The sequence below is a fragment of the Enhydra lutris genome, unplaced genomic scaffold (genome assembly GCF_002288905.1).
Source record: "Enhydra lutris kenyoni isolate GAN:26980312 unplaced genomic scaffold, ASM228890v2 scaffoldscaffold13, whole genome shotgun sequence".
Classification (NCBI taxonomy): domain Eukaryota; kingdom Metazoa; phylum Chordata; class Mammalia; order Carnivora; family Mustelidae; genus Enhydra; species Enhydra lutris.
This window is the reverse complement of record NW_019154097.1, coordinates 3,278,555-3,296,024: the sequence shown is the minus strand read 5'-3', so window position 1 is coordinate 3,296,024 and position 17,470 is coordinate 3,278,555. Positions and strand designations below refer to the sequence as shown.

Sequence of the window (17,470 nt, the reverse complement as noted above, 5' to 3'; positions counted from 1 at the left end):
ATGTTATTTGTTATGCTCCACAAATAAGTGAAACCATATGATAATTGACTCTCTCTGCTTGACTTATTTCACTCAGCATAATCTCTTCCAGTCTCGTCCATGTTGCTACAAAAATGGGTATTCATCCTTTCTGACAGAGGCATAATACTCCATAGTGTATATGGACCACATCTTCCTTATCCATTTGTCCGTTGAAGGACATCTTGGTTCTTTCCACAGTTTGGCAACTGTGGCCATTGCTGCTATAAACATTGGGGTAGAGATGGCCCTTCTTTTCACTACATCTGTATCTTTTCACTATATCTGTAAATACCTGCAGTAGTGCAATTGCAGGGTCATAGAGAAGCTCTATTTTTAATTTCTTGAGGAATCTCCACACTGTTCTCCAAAGTGGCTGCACCAACTTGCATTCCCACCAACAGTGTAAAAGGGTTCCCCTTTCTCCACATCCTCTCCAACACATGTTGCTGTCTTGCTAATTTTGGCCATTCCAACTGGTGTAAGGTGGTATCTCAATGTGGTTTTAATTTGAATCTCCCTGATGGCTAGTGATGATGAACATTTTTTCATATATCTCATAGCCATTCGTATGTCTTCATTGGAGAAGTGTCTGTTCATATCATCTGCCCATTTTTTTTATGTGATTGTCTGTTTTGTGTGTGTTGAGTTTGAGGGGTTCTTTATAGATCCTGGATTAGTCTTATCTTGGTAACCAGATATTTAAGTGTCTTGAGAGCCAGAAGGCAAAACAACTCAAATGTCTTTGTACCCTTGACACTGCCCCGCTTAGGAATGAGCAGAAGAGGGCTCACCATGCCAGGTGGGTGAAGGACTGGATGCTAGAGAAGGGACCAAAATAGCCTCTTCACAGATTTTGAGCAAAAGTGTGGGAGGCCACAATAAGGCTTGAGACGAGGACCAAACCAGGCCCTGACTTGTGCCTCCTTTAAAGTCTGAATAACCTAACAAAAGGTTTAGGATGGGAAAAGTTGAGTAGCACTGAGAAAGGGTCTGTGCTATGTGTTGTGCGCTCGCCTACGTGACTTCCCACATGCTTGCTAAACAAATAAGAGCAATTCGGTTGGGGTCATAAGTTCATGGCTGGTCCTTGCTGCCCTAGTACAGCCCATAAATTACTTTCAGGTTTGCTGTATCAATACAGAACAATTGTACTGGCATCAGCCATTTGGCATCATGAGGTCTGCTTATAGTTAATTGTGAAACTTATTATGGGAACTCATGGTTGTTTAACTAGACACAGATGTATTGCTTCTCCTATTGTAATATCACTATATATATGGCCTTAATGTTTTGAATAAACTTAGCACTGTTGGACATCCTTCTCAGTGCTCCTCCTGCCCCCATCTCTCTGCTTCTTCAGTTCTTTTCTTCATTCTCTTACCCTCACGTTCCTGGTCGATTTGTCACGCCAGCCATGACAAAAAGGATTTTTTTGGGCTGTGAGACTGCTGTCCACCAGGGTAAGATTCTTAAGGAAATTCAGAAGTTCAAGGTTGGAGAAATATGACAATAACCACAGATATCAATCAGGTAACATAAATGTATGAATAAATGGGCAGAGAATAGATGTGGGCCCCAGGAATCAATTAGAAAACAACTAGCTTGCTTAAAGTTATCAAAAATCCAAGTTTTAAAAAAATAACAAAACCAAAAACCCTCTTCAGGCAAATAGCATAGATACAGAGTAGATAAGTAGATTTAACCATGATCACCAACTAGTTTATGACCTTAAGTCAGAAGTGGCCACTAACCCCTCTCTGGAGGTAGTCATATCCATGAGCAGACAGAATTCTATAACATGGTAAAAACAGCTCTAGAAAACTAACTTTTAAGAACTCAGTAAGTGAATCTCATTACTGTATCTCCATGGAAGGCAGTGTTTATATCTCTTCCCACTTATCTGTAAGCTTGAGGCCACACAGACCAGGAGGCATTTCTCCCTGCTTCCCACAATGTCTTTTAAAGATGTCACCTTGCCCTTTTCCTCCTATATAAGCCATGGTCCCCTTGATACACTTCTGATTCCCCATCACCCAATGCCTGTAATATCAAAGCTCTCCATTCTCAAGCCATAACCAGAATCTGCCCTCCCTAAGCTCAGAGTGCTTCACAGATATATTTCTAGTACAGGTAGGGGAGTTAATGGAGATTCCTCTGTCCAAGCCACTCTTCCTAAAAAGGTTCCCTATGTCCCTAAACATTCAGTTTTCTGGGGACAGGTCACCAGATAGTTATAAAGGAGAGAGCCAAGACATCAGGCCGATATAGAGTGGGCTGAGTAAAGATAAAGTAGAGGCATAGACACTGCCTATGAGTAGACAACTTTAATCCCAGGCTCTGTAGTCCTTACAGACAACTGAACACTATCTACAGATTAAGTCACCATATAAGCTTCCCTAAGACAGATAAAAGTCTTTGACACTACACCTGCCTTGTGAAACAGTAGGGCTTTGTGATGCGGTCTGGTGACCTGGTTCCATCATCTATGAGGCGGAGATGACAAGGCATAGCACTGGAAGTCATTAGGCACCAGGACACTGAATGTCTAGATATAGGGATAGTTGGTCTCCTCATGCTAATGAGGTTTAGACCATGTTGAGCCATAATGTTGTTCTGTGGGATTTCAAGTATCCCTTATATACCTATGGCTTCATCTTCATTATTCTTCTAATTATCTGGCAAGTAACAAGGAGTTACTGTGGATTGAGGTTGGAACCTAAAAGGATCTGCTGCCAGGTAGGGAAATATTATGACCACGATTGAACTAATTAATGCTTTAGATAAGAAGCTTTTAAGATCTCAGAGTCTCTCCTTTTATCACCACCCCCTAATTTTTATACCATGCATTCAGTAACTCTCATATGTTACTTCTCAGAGACTAGAAATAATTCTTTTCCAGGCCACCCTACAGTGTATACTAGTTGAAAAATAAAGAACCTTTCAATCTGGTTTGGGTTGGGACCTAGATGAAATGGAATCTACATCCTGGATCTCAGACTACCTTCCAATAAGTGGAATTTTTCTGGTTGGTGGTTTCTATAGGCATTTGTTAACAGAAAATCTTTGGCTATTACACCTACACACCCTTTAATCTGTTCTACTTTTTCTCTCGCTTCATCATAAACTTCATGCATAACTTCTCCTGGAAAATAAATGAGAGGTATTGAGTATGGGAAAGCCTTAAAATAAATAAAAAACAAGCAGATAAGGGAAAGTTTGAGGTGAAAAGAAATGGGTATGAAAAGAAAAGTTAGGGAAGTAAATAAAATATAGACACATAGAAAGGGATTAGGAAATGTGTATTAGCTTTGTCATGTTTTAAACATGAAAAAAAAATGGTGTCCCAGCTTCATACTCTAACATTTTGTCTTTAAGCGTCACAGAAGAGTCAAGATAAGAGATGCAGCAACAAGAGGTAAGGTCTCAGTCTCTGTTCTGACTCCCCTCACTATGGACAATATTCCCCTAACTCCTGTCCCTCTATGACCCCTGAAACAAGTAGCCAGGTGTTCTAACTACTGAAGTCGCCTATTGCCTCAGCTGACAAATTCTCCCAGAAGACTTTCTTGGGAAATCAGAGCCTAGGAATGTCCCAAAATTCTCTACCTTACACCTGCCCCTGGGAATGAAGAATGAGGAAGTAGGACAGAAGCCTTTTTTTTTTTTTTAATAGTTTTATACCCTGTGGAAGTCACTTCATGTCTCAGTTCATGGTCCAGGAAATGGGCGTCTCATGATCCTGCCTCACTCACAGTGTGGTTGTGATGATCAAATGAAATTTGGTCCAGGATAGCATGTTGCAATGGGTTAAGTTGTACACAGACATGCCTTAGAGCATTGACTCTTGGGGTTTTCAACCTCCTTTTACTCAAGGCCTTCAGCTTCCTATAGGATATCCCTGCATCCTCTCATTTCTTATAACACTGTCCTGGTTTTTTCAGCTAGGAAATTTTGCCAGGAAGAAGCTGAGAAGCCATGGGAGCTGCTCTCTGTCATGAAAAGGTGATCACTTCTTCTTTGTAGTCTCCAAACTCTCAGCCTGGCCTGTGATGATTTCTCTGCTTGGCCTGGGGCAGGGAGGAGAAGAGGGATAATGTCTGGGAGGGAGTCAGACACAGTGGATGGTGAAGACTGGTTGAGAGGGTTGCCAGGGCAGAGGGGGATCAGGTGTCTCAGGTAGGAGGAGTCTCCCAGTTCTGCTCTGGGCTAGGTTCACAGTGGTCCTGAAATTCAGGATTTCACTACTATGTAATTCACTGAAGATGCTACATGAGTTTGCACTCAGCCACAGACAAGTTATCCAGTCAAGAGAACAGATAAATGCATGCACAAATAAATGACCAGGCCATATTCCCTTTACAGTTACAGCTATTCAAGGGCAGACCCCTGGAGCCTGCTGATATTACCTCCATGGTTTTGTCTTCAGGGAGGCCAATTCCTGGGACAGCCCTCAGAAAGGAGCCTGTCATCCTCTTAAAAGCTCTAGGAATGGGATTAGCTCTCAAGAGATGCTATGTATAGGAGCTAGGACACTCCATAATCCCCAGAATGCGGAGTTCCCACAAAGACCTCATTTTCCACAGCTTAGGAATATGAATGCCAGGCTATGGCCTTCTTAATCCCAGATGAGTCTGACTCCCCGTTCTCCCTGGTAATGTTCCTGGTGATGCCCCATCAGCTAACCATTGGCTCCCCGCTTCTGCCTTGTTCCTTTTTCCTGGTTCAGCTTCTCAACATAGATCAACAGAGAATGTACCCCACCTCCTAGTCTCTCATGGCCCTGCATTCCCATGGATTGTCTGAGACCTTGCCCAACAAGCTCCAGACCCTCAGCCCAGCCCAGCCCAACATAACTTGACAATGGCATATTCCTAGGAGGAAAAGGGGGTGGATAAACACCCTGGGGGTATAGGCCCCAAGGCTCCCAGGACTAGGGGAGGGTGGACCAAATCTCCAGGCCACACATATTCAAAGAGGCAGGTGTTGGGGTGCCTGGGTGGCTCAGAAGGTTAAGCGTCCCACTCTTGATGTTAGCTTGGGTCTTAATCTCAGGGTTCTGAGTTCAAGCCCTGCTCTGGGCTCCATGCTAGGTGTGGAGCCTATTTAAAAAAGCAAACCAAGCCAAACAAACAAACAAAGAGGCAGGTGTTACTCCATCAGTAACTGTTGTTATCTTCCCTCCCAGCCAGGGCTGGCTTCCTCAGGAGGGAAGTGTGAGGCGGGTCCTGTGTGCAGATACCTGCTGCGAAATCTGCAATGCCATGGCTCTGGAAATTCAGCAGCTGTTGGTGGGTGAGAACACCCTGATCTCTCCCCCTTCATCAGAACCATTGCAGGGTTCCTCTTGCCTAGAGATTTTGTCTATGTCTACTGTGTCTTTTGACCAGAGTCTGCAGCAACATTCCCTATACTCCAAAGCACTTGCACTTCGATCTACAACCCCCCCAGTGTTGCAATTAGTGGATCAGAAATCCTTAACACAGTCGACTGTCCAATCAGCTGGTACAGTCAAGATCCATGATTGCTGGACTGAACACCTCCAGCTGGGGCAGGGATTTCAAATACAGGAGGTGCCCACGGGCCCAGAGACTTTATGTTGTTCAAGACTTGAGGAGCCCAGGGTTCTAGTGAACCAGCAGGAGATGCTGCAGAGTAGCCCCACCCTTGACTATGGAAATCAAGGGCCACAGCCCTTGAATTCCCAGGTCTCTCTGCAGACCCTGAACCGAGAAATCACTACCCTGACACACCCTATGGCCTTGCATGTGGTTACTGTCCTCCCTGCCCACCTGCCATTCCTCAGTCCTGAAGTACTGAGGCTTCTTGAGGTACATGTGAAAAAATGGATGCATTTCCAGAGGTGGGGGCTACCCAGACGTGTGGAGGAGTCCCTGAGGCAGCTTATGCCAAATCCGCCATTGTGTTACCAACCTGTAAACAACCAACCAGTTTCTTTCATCCAGAAGAACAATTCTAAGTTCCCTATTGAAAAATTTGGGACCTATTCCTACCAGACCTGGGGTTCATGTATGGCCAGCCAGCCTACCCAGGCCTTCTGGGTTTCTGAATGGTCCATTATGGATCCAGAACAAAGACACCACCACCAGCAAATCCCAAATAATATGGCTGTGGCCTTGTGCTCTCCAGGCCTTGAAGACTCAAGTGGTCTCTATGCACTTCCTGGGTACCAGGATCATGATTCAGTGGGCCATATACAGCAGAAATACAGCCAGCTATTCTGTGGACTCCCTTCCCTGCACAGTGAATCATTGGTTAACACCTTCCTAGGCTCTCAAAGTTTCTCCATGAATGGGAGCATGTCCAAGAATCCCTTGAAGGATCCTTTTCTTTTCAAGGAACTCTCCATTCTCCCTCTGCTACCTAAAACTCCACCCCAGTCAACCACACCCTCTTCCCCATCCTCCCCAAATTGGGTCATTCCATCTGACTACCAACAACCTCAAATAAGTGTCCCATTTCTGACCCTGGCCGAGTGTGATGCCTTGGAGTGGCACCTGCTGCAGAGGCAGCTCCAGCTTCAGTGGGGCTTGCCAGCTGTTTTCCAGAGACCTCAGCACACCCAGAACCCCATACAATATAGGCCATGTGGCAAAGCCCAGTCTCCTGAGACAGTGAAAACTTCCTGGCCAGTGAAGCCCATCACAGTCTTCGCTAGGGAATTAGTCTTCTTCCCGGAGCATGCCCGGAGGCTTCTAGAATTCCACCTCCAGCGGCAGTTAATTCACCATCGCTGGGGCCTGCCCCAAAAGATCCAGGAATCCATCCAGTTACTTCTATCCCCCAATGATCAGACAACTCTGTCCTGGAGCAGCACAGCCCTAGCCAACGTGCATGATCCCCAACCTACAGCCCTAGAGGTCACTGAGCCTGGTGACCCATTCTCACCCATCACAGACCCAGTGTCAGTCCCCATGCCACACTTGTTTGACCAGGCCAAGGCAATATTGCAGAGCCACATCAACTCCAAATGTGGGCAGATTCAGCAGGGCAAGGTCCCTGCTCGTGTATATAGCTCTTGGCAGTGCATAATTCCTGGGGGCCTGCAAGTGGCTCCCTTCACTTGCATCCCAGAAAACAAGCCCTTGGAGCTACAGGCAGCAACTGACCCTGCCCTACAGCAGAAAGCTATGCCCTGGATACCAATGGCCCTTGACCAACAGCAACAAGCCTCACCAGATGCTGTCACTGAACACCCTAAGCTGCCCCAAGCCCTGTCCGAGGGAGCCATTGAGAAACTAGAGACAACATTGCGGCACAAGTACTTGGCCTTCTTGTCAGGGCTGCCAGCTCTTTATTATGTGGCTCTCTCTAGGGCCATGGCACCGGCAATCTCTACCCAAGCTGTAATCACAGGAATGGTGCCTGGACCTGGTGAATTCCCAACTGAACCTCTGACTCAGATGATCTCATCTGAAGAGCAGTCTCTGAGTCCTGGGCCAAGCCTTCAAGATGCCAATGAGACTTGTGCAGGCATTGAAGATGAGCTCCAGGTTGAAGAGCAGGTGGAAGATTTGATCAAGATGGTGCCTCTAGAAAGCCAGGCAGAGGCCTCTGGGCCTTATACACTCAAGAAAACGATCTTAGCCAAACTAAATTTCCATCTAAGAAAGAAGATGCTAGAGATACAACTGGGAATTCCCATAAAGGCAAGGCTGTCCAGAGAACAAACTGTAGCAAACTCAGGCAACACATCCACACAGGATTCTCTAGAGAGTCTAGAGAACCTAGGAAAAACATTGCTCCAGGATCTCCCCATCCCACCAGACACTCCTCGTGTCCCAGATCCAGAATGGCTCCACCTTAAAGAACAGCTGGCCCTTGAGTTAAAGGCGGTGCAGCAGAACCAGAAGCAACCTAGTTCAAGAGCAGTATCTCATGGTTCTGCCCACTGGGCCTCTAAGATATCACAACCCAGTGGGGACATGACAGAGGCCCAGGTGCTTTGTGTTCAGTTGGAGGCCAATGTGAACAGCCCCAGCCTGGAGGAGCCCTGGAGTCCTGAGTCCCAAAGCCCTGGCCACAGCAAGGACTCAGCCCAAGTCCCCATGCTGGCAGAAAAGAGAGAGGACCCAGGGAAACCCAAATTGGCAGGGGACCATGGAGAAGGAGATGCAGGGTTTGCACACTCCTCCACAAGAGACATAAGCCACCCTGATGAAGCCCAGAGGCCAGAAGGGATGCTTCTGAACAGGACACCTCACAGCCCCTGGCGACGGAGCCGTAGCTTTCATCTTGATGCTCCCTGTGAACACAGTACCCGACATCACCCTCAGATTAAGCTTTCAGAGCCACCTCCAGGAATCCCTGGGGTGAAGGTATCTGAGAAGAATGACCTGCACAGCAGTCAAACCAAGCTTAATGTATCCCTCAAACCAGCAAGGATTCCTAAGAATGCCCAGCCTGTGGTGCCCCAGGCATCACAGGGTCAGCTTTTCCTGGGCCAACTCATTCAGGGTAAGCCTTTGCAGGGCCAAACTTTGAAAGGTCAGGTTTTGCAGGGACAGGTGATGCCGGTCCACACTCACAAGAGGCCCAGCCTTCCAGAATCAGGCTTGAGAAGTAAGATGAAATCCTTTCTGCACTGTTTTAACTCCAAGGCAAAAGGCAAAGTGCATGAAGAACCCATGTTCTCCACAGCTGGGAAAGTGGCCAACACCAGAAAAGAAAATGCAGAAAAGGGCCTGGCTCCAGCCAAAAGTTCCATGGGGCGAACCAAGACAGAGAGGACAAGAGGGGACTCCAAGGCCCAATCTTCCCCCACTGAGAAGCAGGAGGGCCTGGCCTTCTTGGATGGTCCCCATTCCCCTGACAGTAAGCTCCGGCACCGCTCCCGCTCTCACCAACTCCATTCTGCCTCAGTCCTGGGCCACCCCCGCCACTGTCCTAGGCACTGTCCTCGAGTGGCTTGTGCCACCCAACCAGGGAATGTACCCTAGATCTCACCTCCCACCTCAGAGGGAAATGTTGGTCTGCTCAAGAAGACCCAACACAATCAAAAGTCATTGTAGGCTCTCATCTGTGTCCCTTGAAGAGGATTGCTACTGTCATTTTCACTTATGGTGCAGGTGGGGCAGAGTGCCACCCAAAATACACTCTATGTCTCTAAGCAAAGCACTGTCTGTCTCCTCCTTCTCTCCACTGTGGTGTGTTAAGGGAAGGCATGAGGGGAGGCTGAAGTGTCCTTCCCATCTAGACAAGGAACTTTAATCCACTCTTAAGCTGGGTCAGCTTTCCACACAACTCCTCCCAGCCCACCCTGGACTGTGGATAAAGGGGCTTGAGCAAAGAAGGAAGGTAAGGTAAATAAAGGTCAGGCTTGAATTCTATCATGGCTTCCCATTGGTGTCTTTAGGCCCAGAGGAGCAATGTGGACATGAGGATAGTAGTGATGAGGAGGACTGGCCAGGAATCCCACAGGTAGAATCACTCATGGCTTCCATAGAGGCCCACAGTCTGCGGGGGAGGTTTTTAGAGGAGTGCGATAGTGCTCCAACCTTGAGGAGGTATGTTGTGTTTATCAAAAACATGTAGCGAACATGACAGGATGTCAAAAGCAAATGATAAGGAAGATGTGGTCCATATACACTATGGAGTATTATGCCTCCATCAGAAAGGATGAATACCCAACTTTTGTAGCAACATGGACAGGACTGGAAGAGATTATGCTGAGTGAAATAAGTCAAGCAGAGAAAGTCAATTATCATATGGTTTCACTTATTTGTGGAGTATAACAAATAGCATGGAGGACAAGGGGAGATGGAGAGAAGGGAGTTGAGGCAAATTGGAAGGGGAGGTGAACCATGAGAGACTATGGACTCTGAAAAACAATCTGAGGGTTTTTAAGGGGCAGGGGGTGGGAGGTTGGGGGATCCAGGTGGTGGGTATTGGAGAGGGCACGGATTGCATGGAGCACTGGGTGTGGTGCAAAAATAATGAATACTGTTACGCTGAAAAATAAAAAAATTAAAAAATAAAAAAGTAATGATAGAATCTCCCCCTCCTATGCTCCCTGGTGGTTATTGGCAAGATCTTTCTGGAGAGCTCATCTGGGAAGCTGCTGTAACCCTCTTGCCTATATCCTGCCCACTGCCTGCCAGCTGCATGGACTCTTGGAATGAAGATCAGAGTAGGTCATGAAAAGGGACTTGTCCCCCACTCCCAAGGGCAGGCAGGGAGAGAATCAGGGAGGGGGAGCATGTAGATGGGAGATCAGAGTACCTGGGACAGAGGCTGACTGTTCTGGCCAGGGTATGATAAGGAAGCAAAGCCAATTTACTTTGCACTCAAAAGAGCCTGGAGCCAGGAAGCCAACCCAAGGTTCAAGTGTTTTGGGGGGAAGTAGGTGAATAAATCTGAGCTTCAATCTATTTGTTTTTAGTGTGATTAAGAGTGGCTGGCTAAGTGTTGAAGCTTCTGGGAAAGAACCATAAACACAAGTGGTTTTCCAAACACATCCAGTCTTGTGCTTGTGCTATGAGTTATTTGTATACCACCTACAATTGCGATCCTTCTCTACTTTCCTTTCCACCAGTGTTGCCTTCCTGAATATACACACACATATAAGTGTATATATGTTCATTTTTATGTGTTCACGCATGTTGTATGGTGTTGAAATCAGCTTTCTCCTCTCCCAGGATCTGCCTGGTATCTTCTCCCCAGAGGATGACTCTTCTCTCCCCAGCCAAATTAGTCAGCCCACTCCTGCCTTTGATGCCTGTCGTCTTTCCCCATTTCTTATATCCCCCTATATTTCAGAAAACACCAGAACCATTCACTTTGACTCTCAAAACAAAACAGAAAACAAAACAAAACAAAAAAAAAACCTTTTAGGCTTTTGTAGTGTGCTGTTCCATTAAAAGTCATGGAAAATGGACAGGGATCCAGAATTTAATGCCACACAGGGGGCTCCAAAGCAGGTAAGCTGCTCAGAACTGAACAGGGACTGTGGTCCTTTCGATTTTTCTGGAATGTGCAATAATTGGCTATTTCATAATATCTGTTTATCATTAATGGAAAGATGACATGAAGTTCTCTGAAACCCCTGGAATGTAATGGAGAAACCCAAGAGGAAGACTGAGAGGTAAGCTGAGATCTGACCATATCTTGTCTATACACTCCCTCACACATAGACTAAATGAAGTCCCTCCTACAGACCTGTTTTATGAGGACTCTCCAATAGCTTGCCATACTAAGGCAATATTAGAACTCTTTCCCACTTCCACTTCAGTCAACCTACTCTCCCACCTTCACCCCCAGCAACACTAGCAGCCTCTGTAGCCCTGGCCACAAAGTGAATCTCTTACCAGTGGCCATCAGACTCATATTCTCTGACCTCCCAAGGAGGTGTGATTGGACCTGTCCTACCTTTCCCCATTAACTGGGTTCGGGCAGGCATGGTGTCCTTGGAAGACTGGAATCTGGCCCTTAAGGAGGCTACAGCGGAACAGCATAGCTGAAAGTTGTGCTTATTCCACTCAATATAAGGCTAAGTATGAATAAAAGATTTGGGTCACCATGGGAGGCCTGGGTGGCTCAGTGGGTTAAAGCCTATGCCTTTGGCTCAGGTCATGATCCCAGGGTCCCGGGATCCAGCCCCGCATTGAGCCCCACATCACATCGCTTCTGGCTCTTTGCTCAGCAGGGAGCCTGCTTCCCTTCCTCTCTCTGCCTGCCTCTCTGCCTACTTGTGATCTCTTGTCAGGCAAATAAAATCTTTAAAAAAAAAAAAAAAAGGTTTAGGTCACCTTCAGAAGGAGAATTCTGACTGAAATGACCAGAGAATGACTTCAGAGAAAGATGACAAGCATGAATAAAGGGCAGCAAAACTACAACACAAGGAAAACATTACAAAATCCTTGAGCATGTGTTTTTACAATTTTCACGCCAAATGTGTGACCCTTGGACAGGATGCAGATTTTAAGGTCAAAGTCACAAGAATGGAATGTGAAAAAAATCAGAGTTAGAATCCTAACTCTGACATTTGGCAAGTTTCTGAGCCCCAATTTCTTTATCTGGAAAGGGGGACAACCGTACATCCATATCCCAAACCTCAATTACTGTTAATATACTGGTGATTCCCAAAGTCACTTTGTTGTTCTAGTCTTTCCTCTGAGCTCCAACTATATAGCCAGCCAATAGATAGGAAGAAGCTCCATCTTGCTCCAAACACAATGTAGATTAATTCAAAGTTTCTAAACATCTTCTACCCCACCAAACTGCTTTCTAATGTCATGGAATGGTATCACTATACATCCACTTTATTTGCTTGGACCATACATCAAGTCAGTCACTGGGTTCTAATTTTGATATCTCTCAAATTACCCCTTTCCTCTTTTATTGCCTCTGCTTAGAGTTCAGTTTCACATCCTTTCTTTCCTAAAAAACTTACAGTAGTATATCATATCCCCAGGGCTTACGATAGGGGCTGGCATATCATAATACCTTAATAGACTTGACTCTAAAGTCTGGTCTGAGGAAGCAGATAAATTATTACATCAGTGTGATGAGTACTATGGTCTATGAGGTCCTGCCACAGGAGTAAGTACTCAACTGATGAGGAGAACCTTAGGTTAACATAAAAGGCTCACAATAAAAATGACCTTGAGAGGTATCTTGCATTTGACAATTAAAATATTTGTGTACTTAATATGTGCCAGGAACTATGCCAGACAAAATAATCACCAAGACACAGGCCTTGCCTCCAAGGAGATCATTACTCTATGGGGTAGTCTCGTGCCTCCAAACTGTCTAATCAACATATACAGAAGTACCTGGGTGGCTCAGTTGGTTAAGCATCTGCCTTTGGCTCAGTTCATGATCCCAGGGTCCAGGGATCGAGTCCCACATTAGGCTTCCTGCTCAGTGGGGAGCCTGCTTCTCCCTTTCCCCTTGCAGTTCCCCCTACTTGTGCTGTCTGTCAAATAAATGAAGTCTTAATAAAAATAAAAAATTAAAAAATAAGCACAAAAACCTGATGGTCCTCAGAGAGAGATGACTGATTGACTAATTGATTGATGTACATAAAACCATGAGACTAGATAAGATCACCAAAGGAATGAGTGAAATTAAGGAAAAACTCCTAAGGACTGGGCTTTGGAATATTCTAACAGTAAGAAATTGGAGGGGAAAAAGTGATATAATAAGAGAGGAGACTGAGAAGCTGTAGCCAGGGAGGAAGGAAAAGCAGAAGAGTGTGGTATATCATAACCAAGAGGAGAAAAGTATTGCAAGAAGATATGAGCAATTGTGTCAAAAGTTGCAAATGGGCCAAAGAAAATGAGGACTCAGAATTGACCATTAGATTCAGCAACACAGATCACTTATGGCATTGAAAATAGTTTGGTAAATGGTGGACATTAAGGCATGACTGGAATGTATTCAAGAAAGAATGGAAGCAGAATAACTGCTGATAGCAAGTGTAGTCATTCTTTCAAGGAAGTTTGTTTCATAGAAGTGCAGAAAAATGAGGAAATAGCAGTAGAAGGAAGAGGGACCCAGAGACGACTTTTTAAAAAGGTGAGTGACATCAGGGATGTCTGTGTGTCTCAGTCGTTTAAGCGTCTTGACTTTGGCTCAGGTCATGATCTCAGGGTCTTGGGATTGGGAGTCTTCACATGGGGCTCCACATTCAGTGGGGAGTCTGCTTCCTCTCCCTCTCCCTGTGCTCTTTTCCCTGCTCAAGCCCTCTCTTTCTCACAGATAAATCTTAAAAAGGGGGAGGGGGAGGTTCATGACATCAATGACAACAATAAAGTCTGATTTAATAGCCAAATAATGGAAACTGCTCAAGTGTCCATCAACTGACAAATGGATAAAGAAGATATAGAATATATGGAACTAGAGAATATTATGCAAAGGAAAATTAAAGAAAAACACCATGTGATTTCACTCATTTGTGGAATTTAAGAGACAAAACAAATAAAAGGAAAAAAGAGACAGAGGGGCAAACCAAGAAACAGACTCTTATTTTTTTTTATTAACATATAATGTATTTTTGTTTCAAACGTCCAGGTCTGTGATTCTTACACAATCTACAATGCTTACCATAGCACAAACCCTCCCCAGGGTCCATCACCTAGCTACCCCATCCCTCCCACCCCCCTCTACTCTAGCAACCCTCAGTCTGTTTCCTGACATTGAGTCTCTTATGGTTTGTCTCCTCCTCTGGTTTTGTCTTGTTTCATTTTTTCTTCTTTCCCTATATGAAATTCCACATATCACTGAGATCCTATGATAATTGTCTTTCTCTGAATGGCTTATTTTGTTTAACATAATACCCTCTAGCTCCACCCACATCATTGCAAATGGCAAGATTTCAATTTTTTGATGGCTGCATAATATCCCACTGTGTATATATATACTATATATATATACTACATCATCTTTATCCATTCATCTGTTGATGGACATCTAGGCTCTTTCCATAGTTTGGCTATTGTGGACATTGTTACTATAAACACTGGGGTGCACATGCCCCTTTGGATTACTACATTTGTATCTTTGGGGTAAATACCCAGTAGTGCAATTGCTAGGTTGTAGGGTAGCTCTATTTTCAACTTTTTGAGGAACCTCCACACTGTTTTCCAGAGTGGCTGCACCAGTTTGCATTCCTACCAACAGGGTAGGAGGCTCCCCTAAGAAACAGACTCTTTAACTATAAAGAATAAAGTGATTGTTACCAGAGGGGAGGTGGGAGGGGATGGGTTAAATAGGTGATGGGGATTAAGGAGTAGACTTGTGATGAGCACTGGGTGTTGTATGGAAGTGCTAAATCACTATATTGTATACCTGAAACTAATATTATACTGTATGTTAACTAACTGAAATTTAAATAAAAACTTAAATAGATTAAAATAAAATAAAAATGGGAAGAGGAACTAATTAGACTGTTTTTCCAAACAAGACATTTGAATGTCAAACAGGTGCATGAGGAGATGTTCAACATCACTAATCATCAGGGAAATGCAAATCAAAACCACAATGAGATGTCATCTCACACCTGCTACAATGGCTATACTCAAGAAGGCAAGAGATGAATGTTGGTGAGGATGTAGAGAAAAGTAAACATTTGTGTACTATTGGTGGGAATTTAAATTGGTGCAGCCATTATGGAAAACAGGGGGAAAAAGTGAGAGACATAACATGTTGCATGTTGACTGAAATGATGCATTCAGGAGGGATAGATTGATAAGGGAGAGCAAGAAAAGAACTGCTGGAGTAATGAGGCAGTGTAGAAGTAGGGGATAGGACCAAATGCACATGTCCTAAAGATGACCTTGTCTAAAAGGACCACAAGAAAGATTCCCTCATGTGTTGTGCCTGGGTGGCTCAGTCGATTATGCATCTGCCTTCAGTTCAGGTCATGATCCCAGGGTCCTGAGATCAAGCCCAGCTTCAGCTTCCCTGCTCAGTAGGGAGCCTGCTTCTCCTCCTCCCTCTGCCCCCACCCCAGCTTATGCACTGTGTCTGTCTTGCGCTCTCTCAAATAAAAGAAAGAGAGAGGAAGGAAGGAGGGTAGGAAGGAAGGAAGGAAGGAGAGAAAGAAGGGGGAGAGGGAGGGAGGAAGATTCCCTCACATGTAACAAAGTGTAAGCAAAGGCCCAAAAGGATAAGGAAAGAGCAAGGAAGAGACCATGGCTGGGGATGGAGAGAGGGGTATGGAAAATCAAAACCAAAAGCTGGAGGTAGAGATGGATTCTGGAAGCTACCATGGCAAATTACTATTAGAGTCTATGGAGTAGGTGTCCAACAGAGAGACCAGGTGGGCATAAAAAGGTGTTTCCACTGCTGATTGTGTGTATAAAGATGCTCTCAGATGAATGGAAAGGGAGAGATTTCAGAGAAGTTTTAGATGTGTGGCGCCTAGTGCATTAAGTTAGAGACCAAGAGGGCAGGTATAGCATCCTAGTGTTCAGAGATTAGGGATGTTTAGGGGTGGGAGGACAGAACTGGAAGGCAGAAAAAAAATATTGTCCTGGGGCACCTGGGTGGCTCAGTGGGTTAAAGCCTCTGCCTTCGGCTCAGGTCATGAACCCAGGGTCCTGGGATAGAGCCCCACATTTGGCTCTCTGCTCAGCAGGGAGCCTTCTTCCCTTCCTCTCTCTGCCTGCCTCTCTGCCTACTTGTGATCTGTCAAATAAATAAATAAAATCTTTAAAAAAAAATATTGTCCTGAGTGGATGGGATGGACCTCTGTTTTGGATACCTCACATTTCTCAGAAGGTGAAACCTCTGCATTCCCACTTCTGACCTACCACATAAGAGCCAAGAGCTACAGGAAGTTCATGAAGTGCTGTAGTCTCCCTTTGAAATCCAACATCCCATTAAACTAAGAAGTGGTGGCAGGACTCCCTTCACGATAGGACCCCAGTACTTACCACAAGGTGTCCACTGCTAGCAGGATGCAGAAAAGCCAGAATCAGAAGCAGCATGAATGTGTCCCTCCTCTGAATGGTGACTCTGTGCCTATTAGATGAGGGCCCATCCCCTGCTGTGGCCCCCGAGATGAGAAGATACAAGGTCCAGGCCTGTTGAGCCAACACCCTCCAGGTGTTTTCCTAAAGCATCCCCAAATATTAAAGGAGATCTTGTGACAGACACATCCTCCCAATCAGGTGGCAGTTGGGCAGAAAGCCACAGAGCAAGGAGATAAGAAGGGGGCCCAGCATGAAGGGAATGACCCAGAAAGGTCACAGCAACATCATGTGGGAAGCCAAGGTTAATGTGCACACATCCTGACTTAGGTGGAATGGGTCCTTCCCATGGTCCCCTCAGGCTTCTACCTGTCCCAGAACAGTGTGAGTTCATAGTGCTGACCAAAGTCCTACAACAAAGGGTCGAAAGGCATAAAGATGAGCTGGAACAAACACCTTCAGGATTCTCAGTTTTCAGCAAAGCCAAGGGCTGAAAGAAGATAGGGTCAGAGCCTGTGATTCACACAGGATGTTGTTGAGAGATGAAGCCTTGTTCATCCCATCCCATTACCCTAGCACAGCCCCCACCCTCCAGCTTTCCCTCTGTCTCAACAGAGGTAAAATCAGAATAAAAGGCCTCATGGAGGATATAAACTCAAGCATTTACACCTCCAGAGGTGGTGGCAGGTGCTAGGAATATATCAGTGCTTGCTTGGCAACTCTGGAGTACACCTGTGGCCCTCGCAAGTAACATGCCATGGTGAAAGGTTCAGACCTTCTGGAGCCCTTCCCGACTTCTGCGGAGGACACCTAAGAATTCTATGGAGAGAATTTCAGGCAACTGACTACCTGCGATGGAGGAAAGTGGCTTCTCCACAAAATCACTTCTCCTGTCAAACATTGAGTCCTAGAGGATAGAGACCATGACTGCTTCATTTTTGAACCTGCTTACCACAGCCCATCCAGGGAGAACAGTGAACACAGAATGAGAACAGGAGTAAACCCCACAGATGCTA

At 45.4% G+C, this 17,470-nt stretch overlaps 1 protein-coding gene across 1 annotated transcript; it reads left to right on the top strand.

Moving 5' to 3' along the window:
• Nucleotides 1-2,613: 2,613 nt before the first annotated feature.
• Nucleotides 2,614-9,147, top strand: LOC111146396 (protein FAM205A-like). The gene is made up of 4 exons (XM_022501929.1): nucleotides 2,614-2,757; nucleotides 3,397-3,436; nucleotides 3,963-4,023; nucleotides 5,207-9,147. Exons 1-4 carry the CDS (start codon nucleotides 2,614-2,616, stop codon nucleotides 8,976-8,978), a joined length of 4,017 nt encoding a protein of 1,338 aa, XP_022357637.1. The 3' UTR covers nucleotides 8,979-9,147.
• The last annotated feature ends 8,323 nt before the right edge of the window (nucleotides 9,148-17,470 follow it).